The sequence below is a fragment of the Nestor notabilis genome, unplaced genomic scaffold, assembly GCF_000696875.1.
Source record: "Nestor notabilis isolate BGI_N333 unplaced genomic scaffold, ASM69687v1 scaffold14398, whole genome shotgun sequence".
In the NCBI taxonomy this organism is placed as follows: Eukaryota; Metazoa; Chordata; class Aves; order Psittaciformes; family Psittacidae; genus Nestor; species Nestor notabilis.
In genome coordinates, this window is record NW_009941657.1 from 4,617 (window position 1) to 20,349 (window position 15,733).

Below are 15,733 nucleotides of genomic sequence, written 5' to 3' on the forward strand. Positions count from 1 at the left end.
CTCCTGGTCCCTATCTTGTGCTGGGTAGTGGTGAAGGTTCTCCCTTTCTGTGACGCTTCAGGCACTGGACTTTGACTCCTGTAGCTTAAGGATAAATACAAAGACTCCTCCTGTGCCTGAGAAGAGAACCAGGCTGGTCAGTGTGCTGGGAGCAGTCGCAGCTGTATCAGGAGTGTCCACGGGCTCAGACCAGCTTTGTGTGACCTGTGCCATGCCTCTCCCCGGGTTGCAAGACCTTTTCTTGGGTGCTAATCTACTTGTTTTGTGTAGGGTGGGAGGAGGTGGAGCTGCAGGAACTGTAGGTCTCTCCCCTTTGCCCTGCTGGGTTGGGAAGCCTGGCACATCTCCAGCTGCCAGTTGTGGCCTCTGTGCCCTGCCATCATGTCAGGTTCTGCCTCCTGGCAGTGGGCAGCACAGAGAGGCTTAACATATTCCTTTGGTTTGGGAGGAGGAATAGAGGAATTGGGAAAAGGGGCTGGCTGATTGAAGTGAGGGCATAGGGAAGGAAAGAAGATGGACTTACCTAACAGCATGGCTCTGATAGTGCTTCTTTCTGGTTCCCAGTTTCATAAAGGACCGCTCCAAGGCCAATGCGCTGCCTATGAAAAGCAAGAAGGCCTCCAGCTTCCATGAGTTTGCTCGCAATACCAGTGATGCCTGGGACATCGGTGATGACGAAGATGAGGACTTCTCTTCCTCCTCTTCCTCTTTGCAAACTCTGAACTCTAAAGTGGCCAAGGCCACAGCAGCCCAGGTACTGGAGAACCACAGCAAATTGCGGGCAAAACCCGAGCGGGCCCAGTCAGCTCTCAGCGACATGCCCATGAACTGCAAGGTCATCAAGTCCAGCAGTGAGGCCCAGCTCTCCAGGACATCTGGTAAGAGCCATCTTCTGAGCAGGTTACTGCTCCAGTGTTCTCCTGGTTGACTGCTGAACTCAGCTGCTTGCTGCTCCTTGTTATGGGTGAGAGGCTGTGGCCCAGCCTATAAGCTCAAGAGGGGCTTTCACCTCTTTGTAGTATCCTGTACTCCAAGGAGCCAATTTTGGAGGCCTGGCCTTAATGCTTCAGTCCCCTCTGCTGCTCAGTACGTGCATGCAGACACGTCTGTCCCAAAACATCCCGTGTTCGGGGTGCTAAGGAATTTTGGAGATCTGTTAAATTCTTGCTCGGGATCTGCTTCCTTTGTGGCCCAGCATGCTGTTCTTCGTAAAGGTCTGGGTGAGGTCCTGTTGATCCCAAGTCTGTCCAGCTTGGGCAGGGAGCTGGGCAGCATCAGCCCCTGCTCGCTCTGCCTTGTTCACACTGTGGCAGTAACCCAGCAGGTCCCTGCTGCCAGCAGGTGGCATTGGCAGCCCATTGCCTGCTCTCTATACTAGCAATCAGCGGTGAAGGTGGGTTCTGCTGGGAGTGTCACAGCATCTTCTGCCTGTCTCCTGTGTCATGCTTCCCACGTGAAGAGGGAAGTCTGATCCACTGGCAGCCAGGTGTCTGGGTGCAGGAGGAAGGAAGGCAAAGAGAAGTGGGGTCAAATGATGGAAGAGCCATAACATGCCTGTGCACCAGGTGATCCATCGGAGTGGGGCGGTGATGCTCTGTTGGCTGGGGCTGGGGTGAAACCTGCAGTGGCAGATCTCTGAGCGAGGTAGGTTTGGAGAGGTGCAGTCTCCTTCCCTACCTCACTGCAGCATCTGCTCCTTGCAGAGGAGGCCTGTGTGAGGACCCCCCTTCAAAAGCAGCAGTCCCTTCCCCTTCGGCCCGTCATTCCACTTGTCGCCCGGATCTCTGACCAAAATGCTTCGGGTGCTCCCCCCATGACAGTGAGGGAGAAAACCCGCCTGGAGAAGTTTCGGCAGCTCCTTTCCAGCCACAACACAGACCTGGGTGAGTGCGGCAAAGTGGGGGTGCCTGTGGGTGAGAAGAGGGCTGCTGCCTGCTTTAAGCTGTAATTGGGTCTGCTCCAGGGTGGAAAAAATGACTCTCTGCAGTTGCACCAAGTGGTGTGGTGGCACAAAGTGCTTTTTTGGCAGACGGTAACATCCTCCACTAGCTCTCTGCCTGTTCCCAGTCTTCCTCCATCTCACAAATGATGGTTGGGATCACTGGGGGCTGTCAGGCTCTGCATGAGAACTGAGCTTCCATCTCATTGGAACTCCTGCAGCCACCAGTTCTGTGTCCAGGCTGAGCTGGAATAGGCTCTGCTCCCCTTGCTGCAGACCCACATCCCCAGCCATTGCTAATGTGGAGCCTTCCTGGAGGCTCAGTGTCACTAGAGCCTGCAGGAGCAGACTGGGCTTTCCTCTCCTTCTAGGTGTAGTGGTGCCTGGACGTGCCTAGGATCTAATCCATTGCCACCACTGTCCGTTTGCAGATGAACTGAGGAAATGCAGCTGGCCTGGTGTGCCCAGAGAGGTCCGGCCTGTGACTTGGCGTCTCCTCTCAGTGAGTACTTGGAACTGTGATGCAGGAGGCTGGGGGAATGTGCCAAGCCAGAGACATGTGCCCCTTGTGTCCTATAACCAGGTTTGCTCGTGTTGTGTCTGTACCCAGCCCATGCAGGGTTTTTTTTGGTTGGGGAGTGTAATTGCTACATCCTCTTTCAGCACGAAGCCCATAGTGGTGCTGGGAATAGGTGGTTCACTCTGGTTTGGAAAACCGAATCCCATGAGGTTGGGTTGCTCCAAGGCATCAGGGGCTGGGAGAGCCAAATCCCATGAAAGGTCTTTCCCCAGTACCTGAGTCTCTGTGCCCGATGATTCCAGCTGACAGGCAGGATTTCAGGGGATGTTTTAAGGTGAGGGAAGAGGCTCTGCCCTGACACAGGCTTTCCTGCCACAGGGTTATCTCCCCGCAAACATGGAGCGGCGAAAGCTGACTTTGCAGCGCAAGCGGGAGGAATACTTTGGCTTCATCCAGCAGTATTATGATTCCCGGAATGAGGAGCATCATCAAGACACCTACCGACAGGTATGAGCCCCTCTGCCTTTTGCCTGGCTTTCTGCCTTGGTTATATCCCTTTCCTTCCTCTTGCCACTGCTTGTCCATGCAGTTGGGGTCATGCCAGGACTTCCTCTAGCTGCAGCTATTGGGAGGGGAAAGGGCACCATGTTTCTATCCCTCTTCTTACAGATATTAGTTTAACCGTTCCTTCAGTTGATCTAATAGCTAGATTTCAGAGTCCAGCTCTGGTCACCTGCCCACACCTGAGCAGAGGAGATAGAGATAAAACTGGACATGATTCTGTCATTGCAGCTGTGGCTTTCACTGTGCTTGCCAGCAAGTGCAGCTCTCGCCTGGGGGACACTGAGGAGTGGATTCCGCTCTGTTAGTCTGTGATGAGTTGCTGTGCCCCTGGAAAGCATGGCTGGTGTATGTAACCCACCTTCTCTTCCAGATCCACATCGATATTCCAAGGACCAACCCACTCATACCCCTTTTCCAGCAGCCGCTTGTCCAGGAGGTAAGGGAAAGGAAGCTCCTGTCACACATTTGCTGGGGGGTGGGGTGGGGGTGCGGAGTTAGATCTGTGGGGAAACTTCCAGGGCTGACAGCTCCTGATGCAGATACCTGCTGAAACTGGTCTTGTCCCATGTTTCTGAAGGACATCAGACTTGGAGCTCATGGCTATGATCAGCTCTTCTGTGGTGAGGTGTAGCCAAGAGTTGGTAGAAGACCTGAAGCTTTTGTTTTGAGACAAATTCAAGGCATTTGAACCAGACCAGATCATTCTGTTTTCCTATGAAGCCTCTTTTGTTTGAAGCAGTATGTGAGAAACCCAGGCAGGGATGGGTTGGAGACATGACCGGGAGGGGTAGTAGGCACGTGTCCTCCTTGGAAACAAGCTTAGCGTGTGTTTGTGGTCTGTCAGAGCTCTGTGTCCTGGGGCTGGGACAGTCTGGAAGGTTGTTGAAGGGCAGCTGCTCTGTTGGGAACTTTCACGATCTGTGATGTTTTGCTGGGAATACTGTGCTGATAACAGGTAACAGCCTTAACTTTCAACATCCTGTTCAACAAGGCGTCCTGCTCTGCACAGGCAGCCCTGTCCTGTGGGTGGAAGGGTCTTAAACCACCTGGATCTTGCAAAGTCGGGTCTGCATTTCTTCAGCTGAGGCTTTGATGAGGAGCCTGGGCTGCCTTGTCCTGTGAAGTGTGGGCTGGCCTGTGTGTGCGATCTGTGGATCACACAGGAGGCTCTCCTAGGATTTGTATGCTTCTTATCTTACCCATATTGCTGCAGAAAAGCTGTCTCTGTGCATGATCTCTGCTCCCTGAGCTTAGCTATTATGCTTTTCTGCCTTTCCTTTGTGCACGGCTAATGCAGGTACCTGCTTTCCCTCATTCTTCCCTAGATCTTTGAAAGAATCCTGTTTATCTGGGCCATTCGACACCCAGCCAGCGGCTATGTACAGGGAATCAATGACCTGGTCACTCCTTTCTTTGTTGTGTTCCTCTCTGAGTATGTTGGTAAGTGACATTTGTTGCTTGAAGCACGGTGCTGCCTCTCCACAATGGTGTTTGAAAGGGTGTGAAGTGCTGGCATCAGAAAAGCTTGCCTTGCTGAGGGGATCATGTGTTCTTCCTTCAGCACCTGTGCCAGGCTGGAGATGCATCTTGACCTCTTACTGTATCTTTGCTGCCTAGTCGGACTGACTTCAGTTTGCTCAGCTCCACAGAAGTTGAAGTGCTGAGAGTAGATTTGCATCTGAATGTATTTAACATCTTTACAGCTTGGAGGAGAATGAGGCCTTTTAGGTGCTGAGGGAGTTTAGTCAAAGCCCTGATAATACAGAGTTGGGGGAAGGAAGGGTCTTGCTCTCAAAGCTTGGCTTTTGAGGTAGTTCTGGCTCTACCAGCATTGAGGGAAGTATAAAGAGACCCTGCTGAGAATGTAAAATAAACTATCGAAATGAAGCCTGAGCTGCTGTTACAGGTGTGTTTCTCAAGCTGAGACTTTCAGAAAGCAAATTGACTTCTCCCTGCTCCTTTTGGCTTTCTTGACAGCCAGTTGCTTTTAGCTGGAGATCAAGTAATTTCTACCCATAGCACTGGTAGTCATTCTCCAGCTCTAGCTGTGTTTTGGGCTTGACATTAATGCTGGGCCTCTGTAATCCCTGTGCCTGAAGGCTCTTAGTTTTCACTGTAAATAGAAGGAAAAAAGGGAATTTGTAAGACTGTATTAGTGACAGAGAAATTCTGTGGAACAAATATTTTTAAGGTCCTAGCCAAAGCTTGTTGGAGTCAGTGGAAGCCTTCCACTGCCTAGCTGAGGCTTTGTAAACCAGTACTGATGTGCTGCTTCTGAGGAGCTTGCAAAGAGGTAAGACAGCTTGGTTCCACTGTGGTAGCCAGTGTGGTCAGGATTGATCCGCAGGAAGTGCTGATGCTTCTCACTGTCTGAAGGAGAAGGCACAAAACGTGGCCCTGCTATAATCTGGAGTGGTGAGTACCCTTTCCTGGGAATTCCCTTTCCTGGGAGGTCAGGAGCCTGCTGGATCAGGTCTGAGCAGGTTCCCTTTGAGTTGCTTCTACTGCAGCACTGTTGGCACTTAGGCTTGGTGGAGGCTGGTTGCTCAGGATTAATTTGTTGGGTTAGAAGCAGGGCTATGCACAGTGAGTTATCTCTGCAAGGAGGGCACTGGTATGAAGCATCAGAGCTGCCTGCAGGTACCTGGTGTGACTTCTTGCAGCCCTGTACTGTGCTGGGGCTCAGCTCTCTCTGTGTGTGACTGCAGAGTTCATGCTGCGTCGGACCGGTCCACCTCTTGCTGGTGGTGTGCTTCCCACCATCTTCCAGGGCTATTTCACCCCTCCCTGGAGTTTCCTCTCTGAACATGGCCTTCCTGCTTCCAGCTATCTCTGAAACTTGTGTTGGAGGGAAAAAAAAACATGTGCAAGACCTGTTGAGTTGAATTTTGCCAAACAATATTATGCATCCCCTTCTGGCCCCAGACCCTGGGACACAGAGCCTTTAGGTGATAAGAGGTCATGGTGGCTCCCTGCTCTGGCTGTGTAGCAGTTGGCGTTTAAGGACAAGATCAGTAATTGCCTTGAATGTACGTGGGAAGGAACTGGCAGTGCTCAGTGCCATAAACCCCCTTTTGCAACAGGATTTAAGTCTCTGGCTTGGAGCACTGGCTCTTCTCTGCAGCTGCCTTTGCTCACAGAGCCCCGAAGAGCTGGTGCTGGGCAGGTCTGGGGGCTCTCCTTGTTGGATCATAGAATCATAGAATAGTTAGGGTTGGAACGGACCTTAAGATCATCTAGTTCCAACCCGTATGCCATGAGCAGGAACACCACACACTAAACTATGTCACCCAAGGCTCTGTCCAGCCTGGCCTTGAACACCTCCAGGGTTGGAGCATTCACAGCTTCCTTGGGCAACCTATTCCAGTGCCTCACCACCCTCACTGTGAAGAACTTCTTCCTTAGATCTAACCTAAAGTTTCCCTGTTTAAGTTTAAAGCCATCCCCCCTTGTCCTACCACTGCAGTCCCTAATGAAGAGTCCCTCCCCAGCATCCTTGTAGGCCCCCTTCAGATACTGGCAGGCTGCTCTGAGGTCTCCGCGCAGCTTCTCTTTTCCAGGCTGAACAGCCCCAACTTTCTCAGCCTGTCTTCATACAGGAGGTATCACTAATTCTCAGAATCCCTGGATCAGCCAAGTCTGTGCTGCACCCAGGTCCTTGCAGCAGGAGAACCCAAAGAGGCCTTGCACAGTTTGGTAACCCTTGTGCAACATGTGCCAATGGACAGCTCTCCTTTCTGTGGGAAGTCTCGTAAAGGAAATTCTGCTTGTATTCAAGCTGTATCCCTTTGGGAAATGGCACGATTAGGCAGCTGCTGAGGGCTCATACCCCTGTCATCTGAGGATATTTCCACATTCAAAGGTATATGTATAGCTGGCCTGGGAAAGTTTTCCTTGCCTTTCCTTGAAATCTGACTCTGGAAAATTGGCACCATCTTCAAACCTCTGGTTTTGCTGCCCCTGTCCTTCAGACTGGGGTTTTGTTGAATGCATCCACTGTGCTGGCTCCTCAGCTCAGCTGGCCACCAGCTTCCCTGGATCTTTGTGTGGACCTCTGAAGGGCTGTCCCTGCAGCAGCTGACTCAGCAGGACCCTCACAGCCCTTTGGGGACCATGGCGTGCAGGTGTGAGTGAGCTGACAGGCAGAGGTGGAGTTCACAAGCTGGTGACTTTGGTTAACTGCTCAGCACAAAGCCAGGCTGACACCCTGGTCTCCAGCTGTTCAGTCTAGTGGCTTCTCATAAAGCAGTCTCACCTCTGATAATGGGCTGGTTTCCATCTCAAATTTCTTTGTAGACTTCGAACCCATCACAGAATCAACCAGGTTGGAAAAGACCTTTAAGCTCATCCAGTCCAACCGTTGCCCAGCCCTGCCAAGGCCACCACTAACCCCTGGCACTGAGGCCTCGGCTACACGGGCTGTGAACACTTGCAGGGACGGTGACTCCAGCCCTGCCCTGGGCAGCCTGTTCCAATGCCTGAGCACCCTCTGGGCAAGGAATTGTTCCTCAGCTCCAGCTAAACCTCCCCTGGTGCATCTTGAGGCTGTTTCCTCTTGTCCTGTCACTTGTTCCTTGGGGGAAGAGACCAACCCCTACCTTGCTCCATCCTTTTTTCAGGTAGTTGTGGAGAGTGATAGGGTCTCCCCTGAGCCTTCTCCCATGCTCCGTCATCCCATGCTTTGAGCAGGCATTGTATTTGCAGACAACAAATCCGCTTCTCTACAAATCAATTAAAATCTCTGCTTGGTGCTTATCAGCTGGTCAATGTGTCTGGTTAATGATGTCTCCGTTACACATCAGTTACTAGACCAAGGCCTAAAACATGCTTCAGAGGGTTTGTCTGGCTTCCCACCAAGGGCTCGAACATGTCCGTGGGGAAAAGGTGGGTGCTTTGGGGAGGGGATGGTCTGTAGTTTTCCAAGCACCTTCAGGGAACAATTTGGCAGCTTCCTTTCACTGAAGCTGACATGAGTAAAGACCCATTAGTCAGCAGTAACCCAGCCAACACCCAGGCTCTTGTGTGCAGAAGGATTAAACACTTTGCTTGGGGTAGTAGTTACAGTGGTCTGACTTGGTGTACTGCTGAGTCTTTGACTTGATGCCCTTCCATCCTCACTATAGAAGATGGTGAGAGGAAGGATGGAAGCCTCTCTGGGTTCTGAAGGAGGTAAATGGACCAGTGAGTGAAGCATACTCGCAGGACACTATTTCTTCTGGCTGCCCTGGGATGCTTTGGGAACTGGATGACCCTATTATTAGCCTGCATTTCCCCAGCTTAACCAAAGGTTAACCTGTTAGTATTGCTGTCCGTTCTGAGCAATGCCTTGAAACCAGTGTGTGTGCCCCTTCAACCAGCATCAACTAGGCTGAAGCAGGGAGGAGCAGCTCTTCCTGAGCTTCCACTCCCCATGTCTGAACTCTTCTGCCCCTTTTTCTAGTGCCAGTTGGGACCAGTTGCTTTTCCTTTACTTGTGCCCAGTCTAGATGCAAAACTCCTGCTTCTTTAGGTGCTGGGCAGACACCTGAGAGCTGGCAGATGGGATAGATTTAACTGCTGTGTTTTAACCTTTCTCCCAGCATGGCTCACCTCCTGTGATGCTCTACCTGCCTCCTGCACCAACATGGCTACTTGGCAGCAAGTATGGTTGCTTTGGGCCCCTGCCACCAACAGATCCAGAGGTGGAGTGATTCCTCCTCCTGGTGATTGATGGCTTCTACTTGTGCTGCCATGAGGAAGAGCTTGAGGGAGGTGTTGAGGCTGCAGGAGCAGCTGAGCCTGCTGTTGCTGCCCTCTGGATGGGATGGGTGCAGTGGTGCTGCTGGGGAGTCAGAGCCTGAGCAGTGAGGATGGAGAGAGGCGGGCTGGCATCCAAGGAACTGGGACAGGGCTGACACCCTGCCAGAGGAAGCCATATGCCCCTTTTTCCAGGTATCAGAGAGAGTCCAGCAAGCACAGGGATGCTGAGCCCTCAGTCCTGCTAAAACTGCTCCCAGCTGGGGTCCCACAGCCCCTCAGAGTCACTGCCAGCAATCAGGGCTTGTGTTTGCCTTTCAAATGGCAGTGACTGAGCTCAGAAACTAGTTCAGCAGCCCCAGGTAGTGCCAGTGCTGGCTCTGTGCCCTCTCCCAGTGCTCTCTCCCCATCTCAGTGTATGACGCCACTTCCATCGCTGATCCAGGGCCTTGTGTAAGGGATTGTTTCAGCTTTGGGACCTGTTTGACATTTCACCAAGCCTGTGGAAGGGGTAGTGCCATGGAAAGGATTGATCTGGCTCGCTCCTGACTGGCTTTGTGACTAAATCCTGATTGTGGTTAGACTAAGACTCTGCCTCCCTGTAAACAGAAGCATAAGTGGAACCTGGGGGAAGGGAAGCCTCGTACCTGGGTGTTACTACTCACAACTTACTAGCTCAGGCTGTAACATCAGTCTTGTTCTCAACTCCAGGTTTGCCCTGGATCTGTCCCTCACTGCACATGGTGCAGACATGCCCATTACTATACAGGGCTGTGAGCCGAGACTGGGTTTAACTGTTCCCCATGTGCCTAGTCCTGCAGTGAGCATGGGGAGTCAGTAAAGCTCCCTGGGGGCAAGCAGGCACTGAGCCCTGGTACCCCTCATCTGCTCCAAGCTATTCCCTGCCTGGCATTTGGAGCAGGGGCTCAAGTGGGATTGTGATGTCCTTTCTCCTGTGTCCACCCTGAGTCCTGGTGAAATGTCGTTCACAGGAACTGTGCTTTCTCCAGCTGCCCTTAGGCACCCTGGGACACTGCCAGCAGTGTCACTGTGCCACTGGCTCCCTTTCAGGCCCTGCCAGAGCCCTGTTGAGCAGCTCCCTCCTTTCCAGAGGGCTTCTTGAATGATGCCACTGAGCAAATGTTTGTGTTGGACCACATGCTCCAGAGGCCTTCTTGCAGTGTGTGTTGGCTCATGCTGGGCACCTCCTCTCCCTGTTTTGCTTTGACAGCAGGGTGCTGGCAGAGTTGCTGCTCCTGTCCCCATCCTGGTGCAAGCAGCAAGGTGTTCCCCCTCACCTGGACAGGTCACCACATCTCCTTCTCCGTCATGGTCCTCATGCCTAGAGCTGCATGGAGCTCATCCTGCATGGCTGAGGTTGCCCCCCTGACCAGTCCTGGCTACTAGCATGTGGCCCTGTCCCCTTCCTTTGCCTGTCCATCCTCCCTCCTGTGTGAGGGAAGCTGTCTAGGGAAGGATTTTTGCCTGTCTTTCTCATTGCCTGGAATATTTGTGAGTCCCTGCAGAGAAGCTAGTAGAAGAGTGATAGCTTTGGACCATGACCTGCAGCTGTAGAAGAGCTTTGCTGCTCTTTCTGCAGTTCAAGATTGCCAGATTAATGCAGAGTTAAGCCCTCGCTAGTCCCTAAAGCTCCTGGTGGCATTTTGCCCTGGGGCCAAGTCCTGTCCCAGAGAAGGAGCAGTGCTGGAGTCGCTGGCTCTGTTCTTCCCATCCTCCTGTGGGCAGGATCTGTTAGTGTGAGTTTTCACATCACTGCCCTAAGGCAAGAGCGTGGCCTGGCTGTAGCCCCAAGCCCTGTCCTCTCCCTCTCTTGCTCTTTTCCAAGGAAGATCAAAGACACTTGTTAGGATTTGTGAACCTCTGGGTTTGGAAATGGGCCGGTTTAGCCCTGGCATCTGTTGGTCTGATCTAGCTCTGTGACAAGTGCTCTCCTGAGGAGGAAGGGGAAGGGAGCTGCTATGTCTGCCAAACCAGGACCTGTGTCTCCTGAGCCTCCTCCCTGTGTTTCCACTGCCTTCTACAGCCCCAGGTTTAGGTGAGCTTGGCCTGGAGCAGGTGATACCTGCTCCAAACTCAGCATCAGCACCATCCTACCCTTGAGGTTTCTGATCTCTCCCTTGCCCTTCTTGCAGGTTCATAAGCCCATTTAAAAGCAGGGGCAGCCTTTTGCACTCTGTGAGTACCCTTTGGGGACAAAACTGCCACTAACCCTTGTGCTTTCTGACCCCCAGTTCACTGGCTTTGGAAAACAAGCTTGCATAAATCTCTGCTTCCCCTGCAGCAAAGTTCTTCTGTGCATGGGGCTGCAGCTTGCTGGATCTCTCCCATCAGCTGGGTTTGAGGAGGAGAAGCTCTGTGAAGCTGAGCAGCCTCTCTGCTGGTGTCCCCACTGTCAGGCTCCAAGCTGGATTTAAGTCGGAGCCTTTTTGCTCTCTAGGAAGATGTTTGGCTGCTTTTGGGTCCTTGCAACTGTGCCTCAGAGTCCTGCTCTCCTATAGAGGGTTCTGAGGCTTTGGCAGCCACTTTTTGGGTAACGCTGTTGTGCTTCAGTCCTGGGATGGCGCTGATGAATCTGGATGTGGAAACTGAGCTGCCCCAGGTCATGGGCAGTGTTTCCCTCCCTGGTTTCTGGCTGCAGTGGGAGATTCACCTCTCCCAGTTCTCCCTGTGGTGCTGGCAGAGACCTGCCATCACCTGAGGTGGGATATAGTCTGGGTAGAGGGGTCCCATATGCAGCTTTGTCCATGCACAGGCTCTGCCCAGAGGGACAATGACAGCAGTAGCAGTGTGGGATCCCTCCCACAGCACCCTGGGGTTTGCATCGTGGCCACTGAGTCTTTTGGGGTCCTTCAGCCCTTCACTTGGGTTGGAGAAATAGGTCAGTGCACGGGTGCTGTGCTCTGGGCCAGGCAGGGAGCCTCATTGCTTGCCCTTGGCTTCATAAAGCCTCTCAGTGTGTCCTGTGAGCTGCCTGGTGTCCCCACCCTCCTGATGCTCTTCCCTCTCTGTTCTGCAGAGGAGGATGTGGAGAACTTTGATGTGACGAACCTGTCGCAGGATGTATTACGGAGCATTGAAGCTGACAGCTTCTGGTGCATGAGCAAGCTGCTGGATGGGATTCAGGTGAGCCTGGGGTCCTGGGGGGGTCTCTCCCTTCAATAGGGTGAGTGCTCTGCATGTCCCAGAATTAGGGAGATTTTGCAATTTCACTAAGCTAAGTCTGTGGGTAAAATCCTCTGCCTCTCCAAACAGCACTGTCCTGACTAGGGATTCACAGCAGGCAGATGATCCTGGTGCTCAGGAGTTGTGTCTCCTTGGCTCATGGTGCTTTTGGCTCCCTGTGGAGCTGGGGATGTGGTTTCTATCACTTCTAGCTGTTGTTAGAGCTGCTGCCTCTCCCCACAGGATAACTACACCTTTGCACAGCCAGGGATCCAGAAGAAAGTCAAAGCCCTGGAGGAGCTGGTGAGCCGGATCGATGGTAGGTGACAAGGGGATCTGAGCAGGTTGTCACAACAGTGGGGGGGCCTCCTTTGCAAGTAGCACCCTCAAGGCAGGGATAGACTTGCCTACAACAGGTATAGAAGCAGAGCAGGGTAGGGTCAGCCAGGAACCTCCTGGGACAGGGTTTTGCTGCCCAGGGTGAGGAGTGCAGGTGTTTTGGAGAACAAGGTCTCAGCCTGAAGCCAGTGTGTTGGGGGCAGTGCCGTGGTCCCCAGGTGTGTAAGTGAAATGTGCTGTTTCAGAGCAGGTACATAATCACTTTAGGAAGTACGAGGTTGAATACCTGCAGTTTGCCTTTCGCTGGATGAACAATCTGCTGATGAGGGAGCTGCCTCTTCGCTGCACCATCCGCCTCTGGGACACCTACCAGGTACACAGGCTCCTGCTGCCTTCCCTGCTTGGCTGGTCACTCTGGGGCCGATTCCCTGTGCACGGTGGGATGGAAGTCTTCTGGTAACTGAAGAGATCATAGAATCATAGGATAGTTTGGGTTGGAAAGGACCTTAAGATCATCCAGTTCCAACCCCCGGCAGCGGGCAGGGATGCCTCACTTTAGACCATGTCGCCCAAGGCTCTGTCCAACCTGGCCTTGAACACTGCCAGGGATGGAACATTCACCACTTCTCTGGGCACCCTGTGCCAGCGCCTCACCACCCTCACAGGGAAGAACTTCTTCCTTATCTCTAACCTGAACTTCCCCTGTTTCAGTTCGAACCCATCACCCCTTGTCCTATCACTCCAGTCCCTGATGAAGGTCTCTCTCCAACATCCTTGTAGCCCCCTTCAGACACTGGAAGCTGCTCTGAGGTCTTCACGCAGCTTCTCTTCTCCAGGCTGAACAGCCCCAATGTTCTCAGCCTGTCTCCATACGGGAGCTGCTCCAGCCTCTGATCATCCTCATGGCCTCCTCTGGACTTGCTCCAACAGCTCCGTGTCCTTCTTCTCTTGGGGACACCAGAACTGCACCCAGTGCTGCAAGTGGGGTCTCATGAGAGCAGAGTAGAGGGGCATGATGAAGGAAGCAAAGCAGTGTGGCCCCAGGACATTGATAGCCAGTTGGGTGATAGGTGGCCCTGCAGGACACATGTGTCCAGGGAAGTCATGACACCGAGCTTTGCTGTCCACAGTCAGAGCCAGAAGGATTCTCACATTTCCACCTGTACGTCTGCGCTGCCTTCTTGATCAAGTGGCGAAAGGAGATCCTAGATGAGGAAGACTTCCAAGTAAGACCTTGGGGCTGGGGGTATTTCCCTGGTGGTTAGGGGAGGGAATTGCTCTGGTTGGGAGACGAAGGTGGATGCAGTCAACCATCATCTCAGAGCTGGCTCCAAGATCATTCTGTCTCGGGATCCTTGCCGAGACAGTAACTACTGAGCCTCAGGGCTCAGGGCAGAACAGAGCTGTTGGAGAGTTCAGACAGCAAAATCAGCTCTGATCATGGTAAGTCCCTTTATGTTTGCCTTCTGGTGTCCAGCTGTGGAAGCATCCTTTATCTCAAGAGGTTTTGGCATCTGAGGTGTTTCACGGATTAGGATCTAGACACAAACATATCTTAATGCTGTCTGTGAGCAAGTTATTGAGTACTGCTGCCCTGAGCCTGCTCTGGATCTGTACTCTGCCTTCAACCTCCCAAAACTAAGCACCTTCCCCTCTTTCAGGGCCTTCTGATGTTGTTACAAAACCTGCCCACGATACACTGGGGTAACGAAGAGATTGGACTCCTGCTCGCTGAAGCCTACAGACTCAAGTACATGTTTGCAGATGCCCCCAATCATTACCGCCGATAGGTGCCGGGACTGGGCTCCCTCCTCTCCCCCATGTGCAGCCCTTGTCCTGGCCCGATCTGATCACTGTGGCATTTCTGTCATCCCACCTCCTCGGACACTCCAGCCGGGAGCTGCTCCTCGCTGTACAAAGCTCACATGGACTCGTCTTAACTCTCAACGTGTGCCTGTCTGCCACTCCATGCGCCTGGATGTGCCACTCCAGTGACCGTCAGTATTCCACACCGAGCCAGGGAGAGAGGCTTGAAAGGGCTGGGAAGGGACGTTGGGGGCAGCTTGACAGAGAAACTGAGCCGAGGACAAAGCCCTCCTGTCCTCTCCACCTGTTTACCCTTGGCTGGGACCACTTTGGCTTTGCTGCCTCGTGTTAACCCGTCACCACGTGCGCTGCCATATCTGCTCCCTTCTCTCTTCTGCCACTGGTCGCTCCAGCTCCCAGATGAAAAATGCCTTATCAGAGACCTGCCTGGCTGGAAAATCCTTCCCCTGAGAGCAGCAGGGCAAGAGGCTTCTCTCAGGGCCTGGCTTCGCTCCGAGGGTCCGGACACCCCAAGCACTTTCTGAGTTCACAAGAGAACCCCTCGCGCCTGCTCTGTGTCCTCCTCACCCTCTTCACCTCCCTCTCCCCCTGGGCAGTGGGGTGAACATGGCTCGGGGCAGGGGAACCATCACTCCATCACTTCCAATGATGCGTGTCAGCTTCACAGGACTTCTGGTGACTGATGCGCTGTCGGTACACCCCCCTCTGGCATGGGGGAGGCGCAGGGGGCTGGAAGGGGAGCAGCATCTCCCACTCCCCCTTTGCAAAGTCCCTGCTCCTCTGAGGCGTTCTGTGTATATCGTGTTCTTGTGTATATGGGTTGAAGATGTACAATATACGTCTTACGTTTGTAGCAGATCATGATTTTATATTTATAACGTGCACTCCTTGTTCTCCCCATCCTCTCCATGCCTGGGAAGGGTGTCTGGTTACAGCATCGCAGGGCTTTGGACCACTCCAGACATGGGGGGGTTGCTTTTTGCACCCGCAGGTATTTCTCCCACAGGGTGTGTTTGCAGTGTTGGACCTGCTGGGAAGAGCTGCGATGGAAACATGGATCTCAAGGCTTCCCTCCAAAGAGGATTTGGGTGTTTAAAGGACATGGGAAGCAGGGTAGAGCCATATCCAGGAAACAGGGTATCCCGGCTTGTCTGCTGCTGGCTCCGAGGCCAGTGGGACTCTCGGGGGAGGAACAATCCTGGATCCAGCACTGGCTGCCCCAGTGTTCCCTGGCCCTATGGATGCGTCCTCCAGGGCTTCTCCCAGCAAGGCCCAGGCTGCCCTCACCACCACCTGCTCTTAAACCAGTTGTGGATGTTTTAAGGAGCTGTGTTCTTCCTGCTGGCCGCATCCTGACAAGGGCTGGGGATGGATCCAGGCCATGTGGGCTGTCACCAGGGCATGGAGCTTCCCAGTCCCTCTGCATTCCATTGCTGTTCCCAGTGGGAAGAGGCAGCGGAGCCGCAAGGCCGGGGCTGAGCATGTGAAAGGCAGAGCCTTGTTGCCAATAAAACTCCAAATAGTGTCTCAAGAAATCGCTTTCCCAACCTGGAGTTGTTCTTCTCAGGCTTTTAGTTGGACTTTTGCAGGTGCCTTTTGTTGCTTTCTCCACGGGCCCAGACCTG

The 15,733-nt window shown here is 53.1% G+C and overlaps 1 protein-coding gene across 1 annotated transcript; it reads left to right on the forward strand.

Moving 5' to 3' along the window:
• Positions 1-601: 601 nt before the first annotated feature.
• TBC1D22B (TBC1 domain family, member 22B) lies at positions 602-14,278 on the forward strand. The gene is made up of 12 exons (XM_010021004.1): positions 602-878; positions 1,704-1,883; positions 2,371-2,441; positions 2,838-2,966; positions 3,394-3,459; positions 4,349-4,463; positions 7,857-7,859; positions 11,797-11,903; positions 12,186-12,261; positions 12,527-12,654; positions 13,412-13,507; positions 13,943-14,278. The coding sequence occupies exons 1-12, from the start codon at positions 602-604 to the stop codon at positions 14,069-14,071; spliced, it is 1,377 nt and encodes a 458-aa protein (XP_010019306.1). The 3' UTR covers positions 14,072-14,278.
• The last annotated feature ends 1,455 nt before the right edge of the window (positions 14,279-15,733 follow it).